We start from the raw sequence: 20,613 nt of genomic DNA, 5'->3' as shown, positions 1-20,613 counted from the left end.
TCGAGGCACCATTCTCATTCTTCCCAGCTAAGGCTCTTTACTGTGGCACAGGGGCCTCTCAAATTCCCCTATCCTAAAACCCTCCAATTTTTAAATACACTTACTCCAAAGAAGGCTTAAACTCGTGTTTTGAGAGTTGCAAATCAATGTTCACTTTCTAAAATGGAAGCCATGCTTCAAACGTTCTTAAAAACTGGAGGGCAAGGGGAAACCTAAAAAACAAGCACCACAGGGTCAAAAAATGAAAGACAAATCTCATTTTAAACAAAATTCTGCAGCCCTCTGATTTGGTATCATCTCTCTCAAATGCCTTCCAGTGGCCATCAGTCAGGCTGCTGACAATGAATAACCAATTTCTGAACAACAATGTAAATATTTCTAATATAAACCACTGTATATGGATAGTCCTTACAGGGCTTTAGATTTGCTCCCAGGTAATACAAAGTTTCTTTAGCAAGTCTGGTTCGAAAAATAATTTTTAAATTCAGAGTGATCTCCTACTCATAATTAAATATCACCAGATCTGATATCATTACCCTTCTATCATTAGAAAACATTAATGTTATGAACTTCCTCAAAATGCGATTTATTCCTTTATTTTTTTCACTCAGGAACAAATAACACATTTAATGATCACAACACAAGTAATTTTTTAAATATTTAACTCATTTCATCATGTAGCTATAAACACAGTAAAATTTAAACCATGTATATTATTAACAAAACAATCTAAAGTGTTTAAATAATTCTACCAGTGATTTTATCACTTGGCAACACATGTCTTAGGTTTGGTATTTACTTAGACATTTATGTTGTCTGCTGTTCTGTATTATAGGTTTATTTTTTTAAAAAATCACCTACAGCATAAATAATCTAATTTTTAGGTGAAAAACCCTATAAACATTTGATGTCACCAAATTCAACAGATCGAACTAGAAATCCAAGCAATAAGCTTAGATATTTGAAACAAACATAAATTAAGGTAAGAAACACTGTAAACATGAATACAATGAATTAGTTTCGTACAGAATGATCTTTTAAAAGATTATAAAAGAAAAGTTACAATGCAAGTTTAGGGAAAAACTCAAATAGCTGTGCCCAGCTGTTTTTCAATAAACAATCTTGAACTAAGTTTGCAATCAATTATTTATAGTATTACAAACCCAAGATCATCACATAGAACTTGATGATCACATAGAATCATCACACAGAGCTGTTTTCAACTGCAACTTAAGTCTCCCCATTAAAATGTGAATTAAGATGCCGGAGGAAATCCCCCCTGGATGTAATGGACGGTGGGAAAACCGCTTGACAGAATTCACACACTCGAGGTATATGCAGTTCTGAGCCTGTGCCACTTAGTACCGATAAGTCACTGTCTTGATTAGGAAAGGGCTTCCAAATGGGCTGCAGGAAAAAAACAAAAACATCTTCTGTTATTTGTATTTAAAATCAACTTACAATGAATTTCAAATTTAATTTTTTTGTGTAGGTCTGTGCATAAACACAAAATTCCCCAATAGGAAAATAAATTACCTTTCCATGACATTAGCATGAAGACATGACTCAATCCTCTTTTCATTAAAGGCACAGCTAAACTTTGATTAGAAGTGACTTAAAATACATACATGCACTTTATCTTCACATATTTAAAAATTTTTCAGTTTTACTACCAGCAAATTTTAATACCCATTATCAAACAGCAGTAGTTTTGAAATAACAGTCAACAATTAGAGACTCTTTAAAAATTAAATTCTATCTTTTCTATTTTCCAACAGAAATCTAAATTTATAGGGCTCTTACTAATACTTAATACACTAGACATGAACTGTGTATACATGTATTTTGATCAAGAGCCATTCAAATTTCGCTATTTATAAGCAAATAAACAATGAATAAAACATATAGGAATAAGTATAGTTTTGGTTTTCAAATTTTAAAGTACTAAACAAATTCTACTGATGAGTTGTCTTCTGAAACCTCAAATATTTAATCACTCAACAAAATCTAACATGGGATGCATCCTTTTGACTTATTTTGCTCTTGTTATACAGTGCATCGCTTTGCCTTCTTTACTCTTTCTTGTGACTGAACACAGCAAAACCTGTCAATAGGTGCCTAACTGAAGTATGGAAAATCACAATCCAACAGAACTATCTCCACTGTAAGCAAGACATAAATACTCTGAAAATACTGCAGTTATTCTTTCTAAAAAAGAATCTAGTAGGGCAGGAAAAAAACAGCATTTAGTTCAATAGTAGGTGCTCAATAAATGTTTGCTGACTGGAGTATCTTATTTTCCTGAAATATTACTCTGGCATACCTTGACATAGGTAAATTACCTTGACACATCTAATTTCTGGTATTTTGAGGAGAATCACCTCAAAAAGTTAATTTAAAGAGATCCCTTTGGGCTCCTATTACTAATATGTTTTTAAAGTGACAGCCTAGTCCAACACCTGATACAGTGTTAGTTCTCATTCCCTTAACCAATCTCTTTCATTCTAGTTAACCAATCATTTACAATAAACAGTGTATTACTAATTGAAGCATTTGAGTTTCACGACATCACTGTCTTCTTATAAACATTTTACTGGACAGCTGCGTACAGTTGGTGTAAATATACAAAGTCTGTCTAGGCACCGAGATACATTCAAATATTAGAGTAGAGGCTTATAATAACATTGACTCAATTCCCTTTTTAAGAAATGACAATTTTATCACAAAAAATAGTAATATTAAAAATATTTATTTTAAAATTTAAGATAATTTTCTTTGGAAAATATGTTTAAAAGCAGCAGTAATAACTGTGAGTATGTAAGCAAAAATAAGTTAGAGCTAATTATATTTAAATTTTACTGCTTGCAGTTTAAACAAAAAGTGCAAGTGATTAATATGCATCACTTTAATGGGAAACTGATATGGACATAAATAAAAAATTGTTCCAGTAAAGATAATTCTTATTAAGATCTATACAATAGTAAGAAAAAAGCTTAGAAGCAATTTAGCTTCTAAATTTGGTAAGCCAATCTTCTACTGCCAATTTATCTTTAAAGCCCATGTTTATCCTTCTCTATTACGAGTTACTGGTTCAGATTTGATCCTTTCATAGAATTCAGTTGGGACCCCACTCACTGACTCAGCAAAAGTAGGAAGAAAATAAAATTACACAGAGCAAAAATAAGCAGATATATTTTAGGCTTTGTTATGATAGCTGAATGTATAAAAAAGTAGTAGTGGTGATTGATATAAAATAAAAATCTGAAATACGCAACCCAAATTTTTCACTTTTCTTCATCATTACTAACAATTCAAGAATTTTGTATTTATCATACTAGCTTTATTAATACAAATAAAATGGCAAAATGTTTTTAAAAATTAAGAAATATTCTTTCAATCCTAAACTGCAACATGGCCTTCAAAACAAACTTCTTTGCCTTTTCTGCCAAAATATCAATTATCTAACCTTATGCCCCATGTCTTGTGACAGCTCAACACCAATTCTCTTGCATTTTTTAAGCTGAATACTTTTCCATCAAGTTGTAATCACATACCAGCTGTTTCCCTTGCTGTAGCATAGAAAGCAAATGCACAATGCAGGGTGCCATCTACTGAAACATTAATGCACAGACTAACTAGTAAAAGAACAAGCAAGAGATATAATGGGGAAAAAAGTAACAAGCATTAGAACTGATCTACTTCACAGCTCCACAGGAATTCTACTTGTAATAAAAGAAATTGTTTAATTTGTTTCATTTAGTAGTAACTATAACTGAGACTATGATGTGAAATAAGGCACAATGTAGAACACAAGTGAGTTTATAATTAAAGCTTACTGTCAGAGTTGCCTAGTTTTCCTCACTACTAAAATACCACAGCTTGACTACTGCCTCCTTTGTATGCTGATTTAAGTCTGTAACCTATACCAGTACTTAGAAAGCCAAAGGGTATTCATCAAATTGTTGGATTTTTAAAAAAAATAAATTATCTAAAGGCAAAGAGAAATCAAACAAATGTGTGCAAATTATAGAGATATTTACACCCTTCTGTATTTTCACAAGCTTCTGCTTATTGTAACAATTATATATTTTTCATTTGCTTTCAGGCACTAATTTTCACTTTTTTTTTTTTTTAATTAAGAGCATCATTCTGTGATAGAACCTGGATAAATGGGAGGGTAGTAGTAGATTGGGGGGCTGTGAGTAGTCTGTGAGCTTTAGAAACATTGAAGTGTTTGATTAAAATCATACATATGTACAGACTATTTAAAAAATATATTAGGCTGCATGTTCATTGCCAGATTAGAAATCAAAACCAAAACCTACAGATCTACATACTGTATGACAGAAAATGTAATGGAAATATTAGATGAAAGACAGTTCACTTATTCTGATAAACAGGAATACACGATACAATTACTTATGAAAAACATGCATTCTTGTAAAGAGGGAAATGACACACACAAACTTTTTAATAAAAAAATACCATTTGTTTCACAGTATGAAATTTAACAAAGAATCCTACTGTAACACTGATGCTGAGTAAAAAGCTTTGAATAAGGGACTAAGAAAGCAACACAAACTAGGTATGGATAAAGCTGACATACATTTTAAAATGTGCCCTACATTTTAAGGTACTTTATAATAGAGCCTTACCATATTCAGCTTCTAATTTCATGTCATTTATTACAGAACCTGTTGTTTTTTTATTAGAACCCTTAACTGTAGCTAGTCATTAGTTTAAGAAGGATGACTGATAACCTAAAAAAGATGCATTTCTGTGCATGTATGGCAAAATGTGTGTTCACACATAATATATCTGTTAATGCAAAATGGTTACCTGCTGTGGTCCTCGGATAGCTTTTCCCGGGGAATCAAGTGAAGCAAAAGGTGCATCAGACGGGTCCTGAAGTGGTAATGTATTTACATATAATGCATTATGGTTTCCAGGTGGCAAACACGGAGCTCTATCCAGAGTTGTCCTGATACACGTGTTTACAAGATTGGAGGGTTTTGTTTTGTCAGTTGTCTTAAGGTTTTGTATAGCTGATGCTATGGGGTCAATTCCCTGAATTTCAAATAAAGTTTCTTCTGTTTTAACAAAGTTTCCCGGGTTGTCTCTGAACTCCATATTAAATTTATCCTGGCACACTGCCTCAGATGTGACAGGACCAAGGATATTGGGTCTTTCTGGAGTACTATGTAAAAAAGTAGAGTCATTGTCCGTAGGTGGAAACTTGACATTGAATTTAGAGAGTGATTCGAAAGAGGTATCTTCCTCATCTCGGCCCAGTCCTCTTGGTGTGACAGATGTGACGCATGGTGCACCTCTATTTATATCATCTTTAGCCTGAGGCTTAAACAGCGCTTCTTGTTTATCTGTTTTATCCGTACACTGTATAGGGAGAGAGCACTGTGTTTCTGCAGGGAAAAGAACACAAAAGGAAAACAGTTGCATTCCAATCATTCTTAAAAATCTGAACGTTCAATTAGCTTTGGACAGATGAGCATTATTTTTTCTATTGGTTTTTACAGCAACTGAAGACAACTGGGATTTTTTAACAATTGCTACCATCTTCCACAGGCATATTAGCAGTCTCCAGTGGGTGAACTGGAACGTACTTTATTAGTCACAGTTAAACTACTTTGTCTTTTCCTAGGTCTTTTGCTATAAGCTTTGCATCTTTTTCACAGTTATCCTGCTCTATGCTTAAAAAAACATTTGCTTGTAGTGTATACAGTTAAACATTTTGTCAGTAATGGAAGCTGCAACTGTGAGCTTGCTCAGACAAATAAGTTGTTAAAAAGGAAAATCCTTACAAGGCATATGTAACATTAGACAGGTTAAGAATTTACGTGGATTAGCCATTTATTACCCCTAATATCACTGTGTGCCACAGTGTTTCACCAATCAATTTAGCCATTGTGTGTACTGTCAATAATCCTTATGTGAGGGAGTAGCAGTGGTGGGGGTAGGGGAAAAAGAAGACAGCAGAGGCAAAAGAAGGATGAAATTTGGGGATGCATGTTCAGAAAACAGTATGTGAATACATAATTCTCTCATTTTATATACAGACCTCTGAAGTTAGTAGGTAGGTATCAGGTAGGATACCATGGCCTCTGCAGCTCATTTAACAAGAAGCTGCTTCTCGAACAAATTCAGCTCTCTAGAACAAATTCAGCTCTCTAGGACACTGGCAAAAGCTAGAAAGTAAGTAAATAGAGCTTCTGAGGAGTCAGAATTAGAGCCAAAAGGCCCACAGATACATGCATTTTGCTCTTATTCTCTTTTTAGATTTATTCTAACAAGCTTGATGATATTTCCCTAGCTCAGAGCTGGTTAGAAGCATTAAATTAAAAGGTAGGGATAGGAGTTGATGAAGACAGATATAGCTATCAACAAGAGCTAAAAGCATAAGAGGAGATAAGAAAAACAAAAAGGCAGATATAACAACTCAGAAAACACTATACTCTGGTGTAGGGCCAGTAAGAGCAACATTTCTCGATGCAAAAAAACAATGATCAAAGCACTCTCCATGTTGACGATCCTGAGACATCAGAAAAAGCTAAACTGTGCTCCATAATTTTACCCAAGAAGACAGTTAAGGCTGGAGATTGGTAATGGTGTGATTTTCATTAAATGGACGAAAGGCAGAAATTAAAAAAAAAAAAATCACTTTAAAAAGGCAGTCACCAGAGAAGTTGGACCTTCACAAAATGAAGCTTTCCCAAGGATACTGACTGAAACAGCGAGCCCCCAGCACAATTCTGTCCAGGTTAGTAGGCACTTAACAAATGTCAGTTCCTTTCCCTCTGGTCCTTACAGTCTCATGTCACCTTTCCATCTTTTGCCACAGCACATTCCAACACGAGATATTTTCTGCTTGGTTATGATGGCAGTACAGTCCAACAAACTTCTTTGGTTTACCTTCTTATATACTTACTACCTCTCTTTAGTACATACCATCTTATTCATTTACAACAGCCTCTGAACTGCTTCTTTGCCTCTAAATTTAGCTAATATCTAATCCATTCTCTACATTGCTATTTTTTTTTTTTTTGGAAATACAAATCTGGTCATGTTACCTTCCTAATAAAATCTTTTCATGGCTCTCCAAAGCCTCATCCCTCAGAAAAGTCATATAGAACTGTTCATGACCAGCCCCTGGTTGCCTCTCCATGCTCTTACCTTTCACCAAACTAATGGTGGGGAACTTTGTACAGTTCTCCAAAATAGCCATGCTTTCCTGCCTTTGGGCCTGTGTACACACTGTGCAGACTGACTGCAGTGTCCTCTCCAACTACTTTTTACCTAACTCTTATTTGTCCCTCATTTCTTGGTGTAGACATTAATTTCTCTCACAGCTCTCTCTGGCTCCCCAAGACTGTTTTGGGCATGATTCTTGGGTGCCCTGAGGGTTAAACACCTTGCATTATGTTTCCAAGTAATACTGTTTTTTCTCCCATTAAAGTAGGTTTCTTAAGATCTTCAACTATGTTTTGTCTCCCACTTAACCCCATTACCCTGTCCAGTGCCTGGCACATAGAATGCCCTCAATAAATGTATTCTAAATGAATTTGTATTCTGTTCCCAACAGAGCATAGTATGACAATTTACATTCACCAGATAACCTGTCTGTGACTGGGAGTGGTACAGTAACTGAGACCAAGCTCAACTGTTTGGCAGGATTTCTTTGTCCTTGGAGGTGTCTTAAAGTCCATTAACTCTAGTTATTTTTCTTGATAGTAGACATAACAGTAGCAGGAAATTCTAGGAAACAGTACTTTCTTTGTAGGTAACATTTGCTAACTGCAAAAAACAAATCAGGAAAATCAACTGCTGAGGTAACCAAATTCTCTAACAGTGAGGAGGAAATACTTAGCAAAATGATGTTCACAAGAACAGGAAGAATGATGAAGAATCTTCTGCTGATGATAATGACAACTATTAACATTAATAGCATTTCTATGTGCCATGCACTGTTATAATCATTGTATACGCCTTAATTCATTTCATACTCAAAATATTCACATGGTAGGCACTATAGTATCCCCACTTTACATGTGAAGAAACTGAGACATGAAGAGATTACTTCTAAGGCTTCACAGCTAATGAGTGAGTGGTAGATCTGGCACTGGAACCCAGGCAACCTAATTCTAGAGCCTGTGGTCTGAACCACTAAGCTAAATCCAACATGTTGCTTTCTATATGTACAGAAGAGCCTCCAAAATGATAGACATATGTTCTGAATTTCTTTTCCAGTAGCTGAATTATCCCCCTTGTGAATAAAACCTGGAAAACTCAAAACAGCTAAAATAAAGCAGGTATTTTCTTTTTGTATAGCTAGCAGGCATACTTCAGCCACATTAAAGTAATTTTCTGAACTAATCTGTTTCAGCAATGAGTTACTAAAAAAAAAAAAAATTAAATTAAATGAGGTACAGAAAAGTACTTGTCATCCTGACACTGAGAAACATGATCAGGGGGAGCAAATTGCTTTTCTATTTTGTTTATTTTAAGAACACTTATCTTCGCAAGGAAAAAAAAAAACAAAATGAGAAACATTTTTAGATTTCCAAATTTTAAGTACAGGCTGTCCATCTAGACTACTTCTTGGTTTAATTACCTTACATACTGACAAAAGAAAAAGATCTGATGGTTGTTTGTAACCTGTAATCCTATATTCTACTCTCGTGATCTCTCCTGAAATAGGACCCTCCTTATGGACCAAATAATACTTTTTATGAAGCCACATTTGCTTAAACATACATTTATCTTTATCCCTTCACAAGATTATTGCTGTAAGTGAATGAGAAGAAAAATGGAAAAGGAACTGTACAATTCTACTAACTCAGCAATTTTCATGAATTATATGTTTATTTATCTAGAAGTGAAAGTCAAATTTTCACAAAAAATAACATGGGAACAATAATGCTAATTTCCAGCTGTATTATGCAAATCACATTTGAAGTGGTTTCTTTAAATTTTTATTCAATGTGATGTTCATCCTTATAAAGTCTGAAGAGTCATCTTTTCCCCAAATTATTTCTTTCCCTTTTTGACCTACTACTACCAGAATACTACTTAATATTTTGTTTTTTATTTGGACCCAGCAAAACTTCCTGGAGTCTGTGGGACATAGATCTAGAATATTTCAAGAATAATGCTGTATTCATTATTTGTGACATGTTTAATATAAAACATAAAAGTAACATTAGGAAGCAGTTTTAGTGGGAAAGAAATTGAAGTTAAACACTCAGTGTCCTAGTTGACAGATACATACTCAGATTTAGACCTGTGCAATTTAAAAATGGTCAAAGTATTAAGCCATTGATAATGGGGTAGGTTCTCTGTGTAATAATGAATATATCACCATTACAATGTTTTGAAAAGATGCTGATGTTAAAAAAACAATGTTTATGAATTCTATGTACTGCATCTCTATAGCTAGTACATTTTAAATAAAAATAATTCTTCTTGCCTTGAGTCTACACAAAAGATCAATTTCTCATGAAAACGACAAAGATTCAGGTGAAAAAATTAGAGTTCTTTTAGGGGAGGGAGAAGAGAAAGGGGAAGAAATAAATGATGTCGGTCTACACAGACTGTTTTGCTTCTCTACCACATTGTGTACCTTTTCTGAAAATAAAGTGGTAGTAGTATGCAAAAAGTAAATTTACACTATAAAATGATTTCTAAATAGCCCAGATATAAGAGCTGTTAGAAATGGAAAGTGATCTTTAATTAAAGGGGTAACAGCACTGCTGCAACATCTTTCAGAGTGAAAACTGTAAATCACATCTCTTGGGAATGGTACGCAGAATATCTCAAATCACAAAGGTAAAGGCGAATTTATCATTTTAAATGATCAGTTTACCTTTCTTTTGTTTACAGAGTGCTTGGTAGCCAGATTCAATCCCTGACATTTTGCTATTCATATGAACGACTGAAGCAAACACCAGGATGGGGTTTTAGGAAAGGGTAAAGGTTTTAAAACACACTCTGTAACACATGTGTAAGACAGATGTTCCTTTTAAGTTATATTTTATACTAAATTTGTACTTCATATCTCCAACAGAACTGGCCTCATGAAATGTGAAATGTTTATTTCTGAAACCGAATTATAAAAATCCATAGTGTTCAATCAACTTTCAAGCAGAAGTTAAAAACAAACCTGATGTTATAATTTTACTTAGCTTATATATGATAGTTCACGGTTGCTTACTAACCTATGAATTAATGTTTAATTAAACCCCCAAATAGCAACTGAAAACCTTGAGAAAGACTTTCTATATTTGTTTTGTACTTCTTCCAAGGTGGGACTTCTCATTCAGATGATTACTAATTACATTACTCAATTCATTCTATAAAGTCCCACACACAATAAAGAAAAAAAGCCAATCATTAGATAATGTAATACAGTACAGAACTCAGACAGCACTTACCCATTATAAGTGGTGGGAGGTGCAAACTGCAGATCCTTAGCACTTAATAAGCATTTAGAAATATTTTCACAATCAAAAAGATATAACTTTAAATCAATCAAATTAATATTACTGTGTGTGAAATCAAACCTTACCAGTTGCAGTGGCTGGTACATTAAGTTTGCTTAAGTGTCCTTTTTGTGCTTTTGCTAGCATGCATAATCTATGAAATTCTTCTTTTAGATCCTGGAAAGTCTTCTCTATATAAGCCCTAAAAATAAATATTTTAAAATACAAAGCTTTATCTTCAAATATTTTAAAATCATTATTAAACTTAAATAGCACCATTTTATATACCATAATTATTGAAAAGTTAAAAAAAATTATTTTAAAATCCTAGAAAATCTCCCAAAGAATTACTTTAATGTTTGGAGAACCAGGAACAAAGGTACAAAGTAAGCAACAAATTAAAAGTTCTAATACCCCCCCCCAAAAAAATAAGTTCTGATACATATATGTAGCACAGACTAGCATATCTACTTATCATAAATCACACTTTTGCTGGTTGTCTCATTCTCACGTTAGAAATTTCAATGTATTGATTTTTGTTCTCAGTAAGCATTTTAAATAGAAGAAAATTAAATGTTCCTCATTTTACATTAAAATCTGTCCATATAAAATAATGTGGCATAATACTGTGTTTATTAAATATTAGAGCTTTTAGTTTTTAAATCCGTCTCTGCTATTCACTGTATGACTCACATATGTCATTTTAACCTGGAGGAGCCTTGGGTTGGTCTCTTCTAGTTCTAAAGGGCTGTTATTTTGTTACAATTTCAAAGTTTAAAAATATAAAATAAAAATATATTTCAAAATTCACGATATTTAGAATTGGCAAAAAAAGATATAGAACTACCTTTCATGGAATAAAGGAATGCCAAGACTCCTTGGTGAAGTTTCTTTTCTAGGAGAAGAAACCTCTTGTCTTCTTACCTTAAAGATACAAAATAATCACCACTTTAAATTGCTTCTAAACTCAAATGAGAATGGGTTAACAGAAAATACAATGGAAAATTCATCTTTCTCATGGAAAAGTATATTTACGTAGCTTATAGATATACATAGATTTTTTTTTTTCTTTAAATGAGAACAATCAGGAAAAAGGAAAATTAAGGTAGAAAAATAGGATGGAGACAAGAAGTATTTCTGGTAACTTCTGTAATTACTATTTCCAGTACTGACAATTCAAGAACTTTCAAATTCAAGTACTGATTGAAATTGTTACTTTGATTATCAAGCACCTGGCATTACCAGCAACTAGGGAAAAAACCTGTATGTATGTGCAATTACTTCTTTCCCATTATTGGCCTATATGTTTAAATCAATGTTTTTGTATTTTGTTACATATTCTTTGCTGAGAAATGTAGCTATATTTAGAGGAAGAAAGAAAACCAAGCTACAGCACCTTAGTATTTAACAAGCATTTTAAAGATAGCACAACGATGTATTTAAGCTACTTTCTGAAGCTAAGTTCTTGCCTTTCACTCCCACCCTGTGGTTTATTCTGGTATTACATTTATTCTGACACTTAAAAGTCAACATTAAAGAACATGTAATAAATCCACTACATGGTTTGGATTTTTTAAAAAAATCGTTAATCATACCTAGAAAACTTTGTGTATCTTCTAAAGACACAAACTGACAAATTCAAAGATTTGAAGATGGCTTTATAAATTATAAGTCTACCAAAACTTTATAGGTCTTATTTAAGTTCAAACTAAAACCATGGACATTTGTATTTAGCGACTTTTTAAGATTTAAGGTTATTGTAGCCATTATTAAAATTGATGATTTTACCTCACTGTTTCTTATCATCTGAGTATAACCCCTTTTAATTTTACTTTAAGTTCTTTCAGTTTCTTAGGAGTTTCATTTGTTAAGAAAAAGCCTTGATTCCAATTTTTTAAAAAAATTAATATCTTCTCCAATTTATTTCAGTTTATTGCTTTACTCTTCTAGTTTTTTCTTAAGAGTGTTTGCTTAACATTTCTAAAATACAGCATTCCTTTAATTAGTAAAATAAAATCTCGGCAACCCAAACAATTTGTGATTTTATATACTTTACGTTGTCACACTAAAGTAAAATAAATACCATTTGCTGCTGCATGCTTTCTGTCTGGAAAACATTTAGGCCATGTCTTCTTCTGGATTAAAAGCACTTTACTGAGCTTGCAAAGCAGTCACATTAGAAGACATTTTCACAGTCAGTTTGTTTTTAAAAGCAGTATACAAGGTTTTTCATTACTGTTATGTACATTTAAACACTCAATGGATTTTAGTGTGGACTAGGAAAAAAGGCAACATTTTAAGACAGCTAACCATTCAGGATGACACAAGTATGAAAACAAACTATATTATATATGTTATATATATACTTTATTAAGGGGTGCCTGGCTGACTCACACAGCAGAGCACGTGACTCTTGATCTTGAGGGTCATGAGTTCAAGTCCATATTGGGTATAGAGTATACTTAAAAAAATAAAAGATATTATATTAAATTATATTATATAAATATATAAAATATATAAAATATATTTAATATATAAATATATTAAGACATTATATGTAATAATATAACATAATATAAATATATATTATAAAACATATATTATTTATATATAATTATACAATAAGTTATATATTATATATTAAATAAATTATATCATATTGGGGCGCCTGGGTGGCTCAGCGGGTTAAGCCTCTGCCTTCGGCTCAGGTCATGATCTCAGGGTCCTGGGATCAAGCCCCGCATGGGGCTCTCTGCTCAGCGGGGATCCTGCTTCCTCCTCTCTCTCTGCCTGCCTCTCTGCCTACTTGTGGTCTCTGTCAAATAGATAAATAAAATCTTTAAAAAAAAATTATATCATATTAAATGATCTATATTACATTGTATATTAAATCATATTATAAATATATTTTATATTATATATTAAATTTAATACATTAAATTATATTAAATTATACTTAATTATATTAAATCTGTATAATTAGAGAAAAGGTAATATTAAGAGGACAGAAACACTTGACAACTTAATGTTAAATCAAAATTAAATATGATTAAATGAAATGACTAGTCTCCTTTAAAAATCTACTATTAGAAATTCTCAGTATGGGGCGCCTGGGTGGCTCAGTGGGTTAAGCCTCTGCCTTCGGCTCAGGTCATGATCTCAGGGTCCTGGGATCGAGTCCCGCATCGGGCTCTCTGCTCGGCGGAGAACCCGCTTCCTCCTCTATCTCTCTCTCTGCCTGCCTCTCTGCCTACTTGTGATCTCTCTCTGTGAAATAAATAAATAAAATCTTAAAAAAAAAAAAAAGAAATTCTCAGTTTGAAACAAAATTATTTTATTAGGAGCCAGAAAGAACCAAAAAGAAGTATAGTTGACCTTTGAACTATGTGGAATTAGAAGTGTCAACCCCATATATAAAATCAATGTGTAATTTTTAAGAAGATTTTATTTGATAGAGAGAGAGAGATCGATCTCACAAGTAGGCAGAGCAGTAGACAGAGAGAGAGGGGGAAGGAGGCTGCCTGCCAAGCAGAGACCCCAATGCGAGGCTGATCCCAGGTCCTGAGATCATGACCTGAGCCAAAGGCAGAGGCTTAACCCTCTGAGCCACCCAGTCGCCTGTTCATGTGTAATTTTTGACTCCCCCAAAACTTAATTACCAATAGACTATTGACTAGAAGCCTTACACATAACAGAAACACATATTTTGTATGTTATATACTGTATTCTTGTAACAAAGCTAGAGAAAATGTTATTACAAAAATCAGGAGGAAGAGAAAATACATTTACAGTATTGTATTTATTAAAAAAAGAATCCACATAGAAGCAGACCCACTCAGCTCAAACCTGCAGTGTTCAAGCTGTGCTCTGTAATTTTAACCTTTAAATGAAGATATTTACAGAAAGTCATAAAGACTATTCCATTTTCCAAAGTACTCATTTGGGGATCAGTACCTGAAATGATTGCTTCTGATGTTAAAGGAATCTTAAAAACAAAGGGGGTGGGAGTAGAGATGAGGAGATGAAGGTGAAGGAAGAGGAAGGAAAAGAATGATAGACTTTTTATGGTTTGGCAAATAACCTGTGTCAACCTACTACTCTGACATTTAGATTTTTAAAAAAAGATTTTATTTATGTATTTATTTGGGAGAAAGTGCGGGTACATGCACGAGTAAGGGTAGGAGCTGGAGGGGAGCAGCAGGGAGAGGGAGAAGCAGACTCCCTGCTGAGCAGGGAGCCCCTTACAGGGCTCAATCCCAGGACCCTGGGTCATGACTTGAGCTTAACAGGCTGAGCCACCCAGGTGGCCCTCTGACATTTAAATTTGATAACTGGTGTGGGTGAATTTATCTGGAAAAGATTCCTGAGGTGTAATGGTAGGGGGTAAAGGTAGGACTCTCTTACTGAGAAATTTCCATGAAGTACGTAAATTTAAGGTCTTCAACTTTTTTTGGGATTAGGAATACAGCCCCTGCATACTATTATTATTATTATTGTTGTTGAAGAAAAACATTACAATTGTACTAAGCAATACACTGAATCTTCTATCATTTATACCAAATAAATCTTTTGATATAGTCTGAATGAAAATTTCTGGTCTCCAGCATCCCCCCAAAAAATTTCAAAAGGGATCTTTTAACATGTTAGTTCAACAAATGACAAAAATGGTGAGCAGTTCTGACATTGGGAAGCAAGGTTTATCTAGAATGGGTATAATGCATCAATGCTATTTTCCACTGTAGCTATTTGACACAACTTTCTGAAAACAGTCATTTATTTTTCAAAAGATGTAGAATTGGTGTTGTCAATGGCAACTCCAACATTATCCCCAGAAACTCAAGACTTGCTTTTCAATGCTAAATTAATTTACTTAATAAAGACCACGCAGTTCGTGGAGCATCCCAGAGAGTAAGTAAACATTAAAAGAGATAACTTGTATTTTTCTTTCTATTCTCAACTATTATCCAAGCGGACCCTGCACTGCAGGAAGCTGAAGCTACTGCAACTTCAAATAAGAAAGCAAGGGAACTTTGAACATTATATTTTAGGAGACTTTAAACGTTAAATCATTCAACAAATGAGTTTATTTTGAGGTACTAAAACTTAAAATACTTAACATTATAAACTGTTCCAAGTACTAGTTTGGAAATGCCGAACTTGTGGAATGAATACTGAAATAAGAGCTTTACACGTCGTACTTTTCATTTACACTTCCACTATGGCGCTGGATAAGTCATTCAACTAAATCATTAAGATAAACCCATTTAAAACAGTTGAAAGATGTTGTGAAATGATTCCTTAAATTGCCTCTTATGTGAATTGGGAGAATTTTGTTTTAGTGTAAATCAATTTAAGTTTCTCATAGATGGGTATCATATAAAAAAATGTATGTTCCAGGGCCAGTTGAATATGCAATGATATTTAAGGAGGGAAAAGAAAAAGTGGCTAATACTTTTGTTAGTCCCAAACCAGATTTATTCTTCATGCAAAGATAATGGAAAACTTTGTGTGTGTCTGAGTGTGTGTGTGTGTGTGTGTGTGTTGGGAGTCTGGGATCTGTTAGATATCAACATCTTAAAAGAAAGAAATGTAGGTTTCCACCAATGCTTACCTTTTTTTTAATATTTAGCACTAAAAGTGAAAGCCTTTTATAAACCAATTTGAAAAATAAAGAAAACTTACAATTATCAAAATATGGATTCAACCGAAGTGTCCATAATCAGATGAATACATATAGAAAATGTAGTGTGTGTATAATATATATATATATATATATATATATATATATATATATATTTTACACACACACACATACACAATGGAATATTGTACAGTTGATCCTTGAACAACATTGGTTTGAACTGTGCAGGTCCACTTCTATGCAGATGTCTTTCAGTATATACAGTATACTTCTGTAAATGTATTTTTCTTATGATTTTCTTAATATTTTATTTTCTATAGCTTATTTTACTCAAAGAATACAGTATATAATACATATAACATATAAAATATGTGTTAGTCGACTATTTATGTTATCAGTAAGGCTTCTGGTCAACAGGCTACTAGTAGTTATGTTTTTGGGAAGTCAAAAATTGTATGTAGATTTTCAACTATCTGGAGGGTCAGTATCCCTAAATTACACACACACACAATGAATATATCAACCTTAAAAAAAAAAAAGGAAATCATGTCATTTGAGACAACATGGATGTGGAGGACATCATCCTAATGAAGCAGGCACAGAAAGACAAATATTGAATGATCTCACTTATATGTGGACTGTAAAGAAGCCAAAATCATAGAATTACAGAGTAGAAAAGTAGAATGGTAGTTGCCAGGGTTTGGGGTTATAGTGGTGGTGGGGGAAATGGTGGAGGGATGTTGGTCAAAAAGTACAAAGTTTCAGTTATGCAGGATGAGTTAAGTTCTGAAGATGTATGAAGTCATGTATAGCATGGTGACTGTAGTTAATACTACCCCACTGTATGTATCATTGTAGGACTCTTGATTTTGGCTGAGGTCATGATCTCAGGGTCATGAGATTGAGTACCACCAGGAAGTGTGCTTGAAATTCTCTTTCTCTCTGCCTCTCCCAGCCCTTCTCTCTCTCTCAAATAAATAATAAATTTTAAAAAAGTGTATCATATTGTAAACTGAAAATATATATATTTTCTATTTGCTAATTATACCTCCATAAAGCAGGGGAAAATGCAATAAAATTTAAGTTCAAAATTATGTTTTTTCTTAAAAATTTTAAGCAACTGAGGTTAGGAAATTAAACTTTGTTATGAAACTTTTAAAGATAATACCACATTCATTAATACAATGTATCTCTCCTATATGGAATTTAAACTTTAAAAGGCTAACACTAAATAAAGCGGTAAGTCTGCAATGACACATTTTGAACTACAACAATGACTATCATTCTATTTCAGTGTTCATACCAAAGATTCCCTCTAAAATTTAGTTGATGCAAAAGGAATATTTATTTTTAGATGGCTTAGGAAACTGAGTGTAGCCAATACTTGATTTTGTTTCTGAATGAGGCTTGGTAAAATTATGATTTTATTTACTTACTTTTAAAGATTTTATTTATTTGAGAGGGCGAGAGAGAGCAAGAGTGTGGGGGAGGAGCAAAGAGAGAGGGAGAAGCCAACTCGCCACTCAGCAGGAGTCCATTCAGGACTCCATCCCAGAACCCCAAGATTATGACCTGAGCCGAAGGCAGAAGCTTAACCGATTAAGCCACTCAGGCGCCCCTAAAATTATACTTTTAAGACAGAAAAGAAAGCTATGCTCTTACTTAGAACAATGTAATTCAAGAAATAAACCAGGATGAGACAGGATGGATTAGTAAAGAAAATATAAACTGTGGAAGAGTTATAAATACTAGCTTGATAAGTCTTCTACAGAAAAATGAGAAATAGGGAGCCTGGGTGGCTCAGCCAGGGAGAGAGCTCTGCCTTCCGCTCAAGTCATGATCCCAGGGTCCTGGCATCAAGCCTTGCATTCAGCCTCCCTACTCAGCAGGGTGTCTGCCCCTCCCTTCTGCTCGTGCATGTCCTCCACCCTCTTCTTCCCAGAAATAAAATAAAAAGAAAGAAAGAAAGAAAAAAAGAAAAAGGAGAAGGATGCCTGGGTTGCTCTGGGTTAAGTCTCTGCCTTCAGCTCAGGTCATGGTCTCAGGGTCCTGGGATCGAGCCCCACATCAGGCTCTCTGCTCAGCAGGGAGCTGCTTCCTTCTCTCTCTCTGCCTGCCTCTCTGCCTACTTGTGATCTCTCTGTCAAATAAATAAATAAAATCTTAAAAAAAAAAAAGGAGAAACAAATGAGCAGTAGAAAAACAATCTGAAAACAAGAATTCAATTATCACTTAGATTACTGAAACGAAGAATGAAATGTTAAAGAAGAAACTGAGGTTGAGTATTTTTTAACAGTTTTAGATACGTTGAGACAAAGATGTTAGGGTAAAGTCAAGCACTGAATATGGCTAAAACAGGGAGAAAGTGAGAAAAGGGCTGAGACAAGGAAGAGATTAAGGTGGAAAGAATGACCAAAAAAATTACAAAAAAGAGATTTGATGAGAATATAAAGGCATAGTAAAAAAAGCTCGAGGACAAAAGGCAAATAAAAAAATATAAGAAAACTGTATTTATAAGAATTTGTGGCTGTGTGAAATCCATGGTTCTCTCACCCTCATTAATATTACTGAAAATCTAGCAAAGAAAGAGGAACACAAATCCTACACGTCTTGTCTGTTTGGCATGACACAGTGTGCCAGGCAAACCCACTGCCAGTGCAGGAACAATTTCAAGGCAAAATGGGACCCATTCCAGGGTTCTGAAGGAAGCAGCAAGAAAATAAACAATATAAGGATAAAATTAAATACCCCAATTACTTCCAAGTTCTTCACAGGATTCTGATTTAATGTAAATCCAAAAAAATCACTATCAATGCTATAATAAAACATTCTTTAAAAAAAAAAGTTAAAATCCTTTACCAGTACTGTCACAATGACTAAAATTTCAATTCTATTAAGTTAAATTGAAGCTAAGAGAGATTAATACTTTTCTACAGTCTGTCTTTTGAAACTTAACTGTGCATTAGGTTCCTTTTGCACATCTTTCTGAATTTATTTTCTTAAGAAGAAATACCAAATTGTGAGAATGCCTCTTTATGCAAAATAGAAAATGAATACCTTAAATGACCAATTTATAAAAGTTGGTCCCACCCCTTCTCCAAACACTAAATTTAAAATGAACTGACTTGGAAAAATCCTTTTCAAATATTAACCACAAATTTTATGTTATACCATTACCATGTTGAACTGAATATATGTTTATGAAAATAGCTGTTATTTAAGCAATTTGCATTTATTAATTATTTAACTTAACCCACATAATCTTGTGAAATAGATACTTTGATTTTAAAGTTTGCCATAGTAAATAAGGCTCTGAAGAGGTCCAAAAATTTGCCTACAGTCCAGTAGATGGAGTAGCTGCAAGTGGAACCCCAGCTTCATCAGTCTAGGCTCTTAACTTCTCAAGTATAGGACTTGGCTGCCACGGCAGCTTAGTAGCAGTTAGCACGGTGAGGTGGATACAGAACGGTAACATTTACACATCGCACCAGTACAAACTAATTTTAAGATTCTAAAACCTGTCATACAACAAATACATTTCTCACTGAGAAGCAGTGATAAGCCAAGTTTTGATGTTTTAATTTTGCCTGGGAAAAAAACCTTTGGTATGGCCTTTTTTTGTGCTCAAGAATGCCCAAGTAGAAATTTACATTTGAAAATAACCTAGATAGATTTACTCGAGTTCTGCCAAACCAGTTCACTTGCTGTCAGAAATAATCTGGTAATAGTTTCTTTTTTTTTTTTTTTTTTAAGATTTTATTTATTTGTTTGACAGAGAGAGAGAGAGATCACAAGCAGGCAGGCAGAGAGAGAGGAAGAAGCAGGCTCCCTGCTGAGCAGAGAGCCCGATGTGGGGCTCGATCCCAGGACCCTGAGATCATGAACTGAGCTGAAGGCAGAGGCTTAGCCCTCTAAGCCACCCAGGTGCCCCTGGTAATAGTTTCTTAACTGAAATTTCATTGTTTACTTGTCAAACTTACTATTAGAAGTTAACCATGACAATGGAGAGTATCTTATCATTAATTCCATTCTTCTCAAAACCTCAATTATCTTCCTACCCCCCCCACCCCCAACAATATCCTAATAGAGGACTGGGCATAGTTACGGTTTTAGTTACGGTTTTAAATCATAGCTGATTTAAACCCCTTGTTTAACAATTTCACTATGTAGATCCACTTAGGGTTGGTGTGTTCCGTTGAAATTGGGCAGAACTGACTCTCCACAAATTGAATAACTTTGGGCTGTACTCTGAACATTGTGAGTATGTTGTGGCGACATTATGCTACATGGTGCCAAGGGTGGTAATGGTTTTGCAGGCAATTAACCTGATGAAGGACAATTCAGATATCAGTTCTGTCTTATAAGCCTTAGCTGCAAACTGCTTCCTATTTGCCCCTGCACATCCATGACCTCAGGGGACAGCCAGACTTGGCCTGAGTCCTTTCTTCTCTGGCTCTCTCCTCTCTGGGGCTCCTTCAC

The 20,613-nt window shown here is 34.1% G+C and overlaps 1 protein-coding gene across 5 annotated transcripts in view; it reads right to left on the bottom strand.

The window, feature by feature from the left end:
* Positions 1 to 583: 583 nt before the first annotated feature.
* Positions 584 to 20,613, bottom strand: part of TANK (TRAF family member associated NFKB activator) — an 89,262-nt gene continuing 69,232 nt past the window's right edge. For all 5 annotated transcript variants that reach the window (XM_032857944.1, XM_032857943.1, XM_032857940.1 and 2 more), the window contains exons 5-8: positions 11,341 to 11,417; positions 10,580 to 10,695; positions 4,840 to 5,420; positions 584 to 1,407 (exon numbers count right to left, since the gene is read on the bottom strand). In XM_032857944.1, the coding sequence (XP_032713835.1) occupies positions 1,231 to 1,407; positions 4,840 to 5,420; positions 10,580 to 10,695; positions 11,341 to 11,417 (951 nt within the window). In that variant the 3' untranslated portion in view covers positions 584 to 1,230. The remainder of the gene's footprint in view (positions 1,408 to 4,839; positions 5,421 to 10,579; positions 10,696 to 11,340; positions 11,418 to 20,613) is intronic.

This window comes from Lontra canadensis, unplaced genomic scaffold, assembly GCF_010015895.1.
Source record: "Lontra canadensis isolate GAN:19392208 unplaced genomic scaffold, GSC_riverotter_1.0 scaffold13, whole genome shotgun sequence".
Classification (NCBI taxonomy): Eukaryota; Metazoa; Chordata; class Mammalia; order Carnivora; family Mustelidae; genus Lontra; species Lontra canadensis.
Note: the sequence above shows the minus strand (reverse complement) of the source record. Positions and strands in the feature narration are given on the sequence as shown.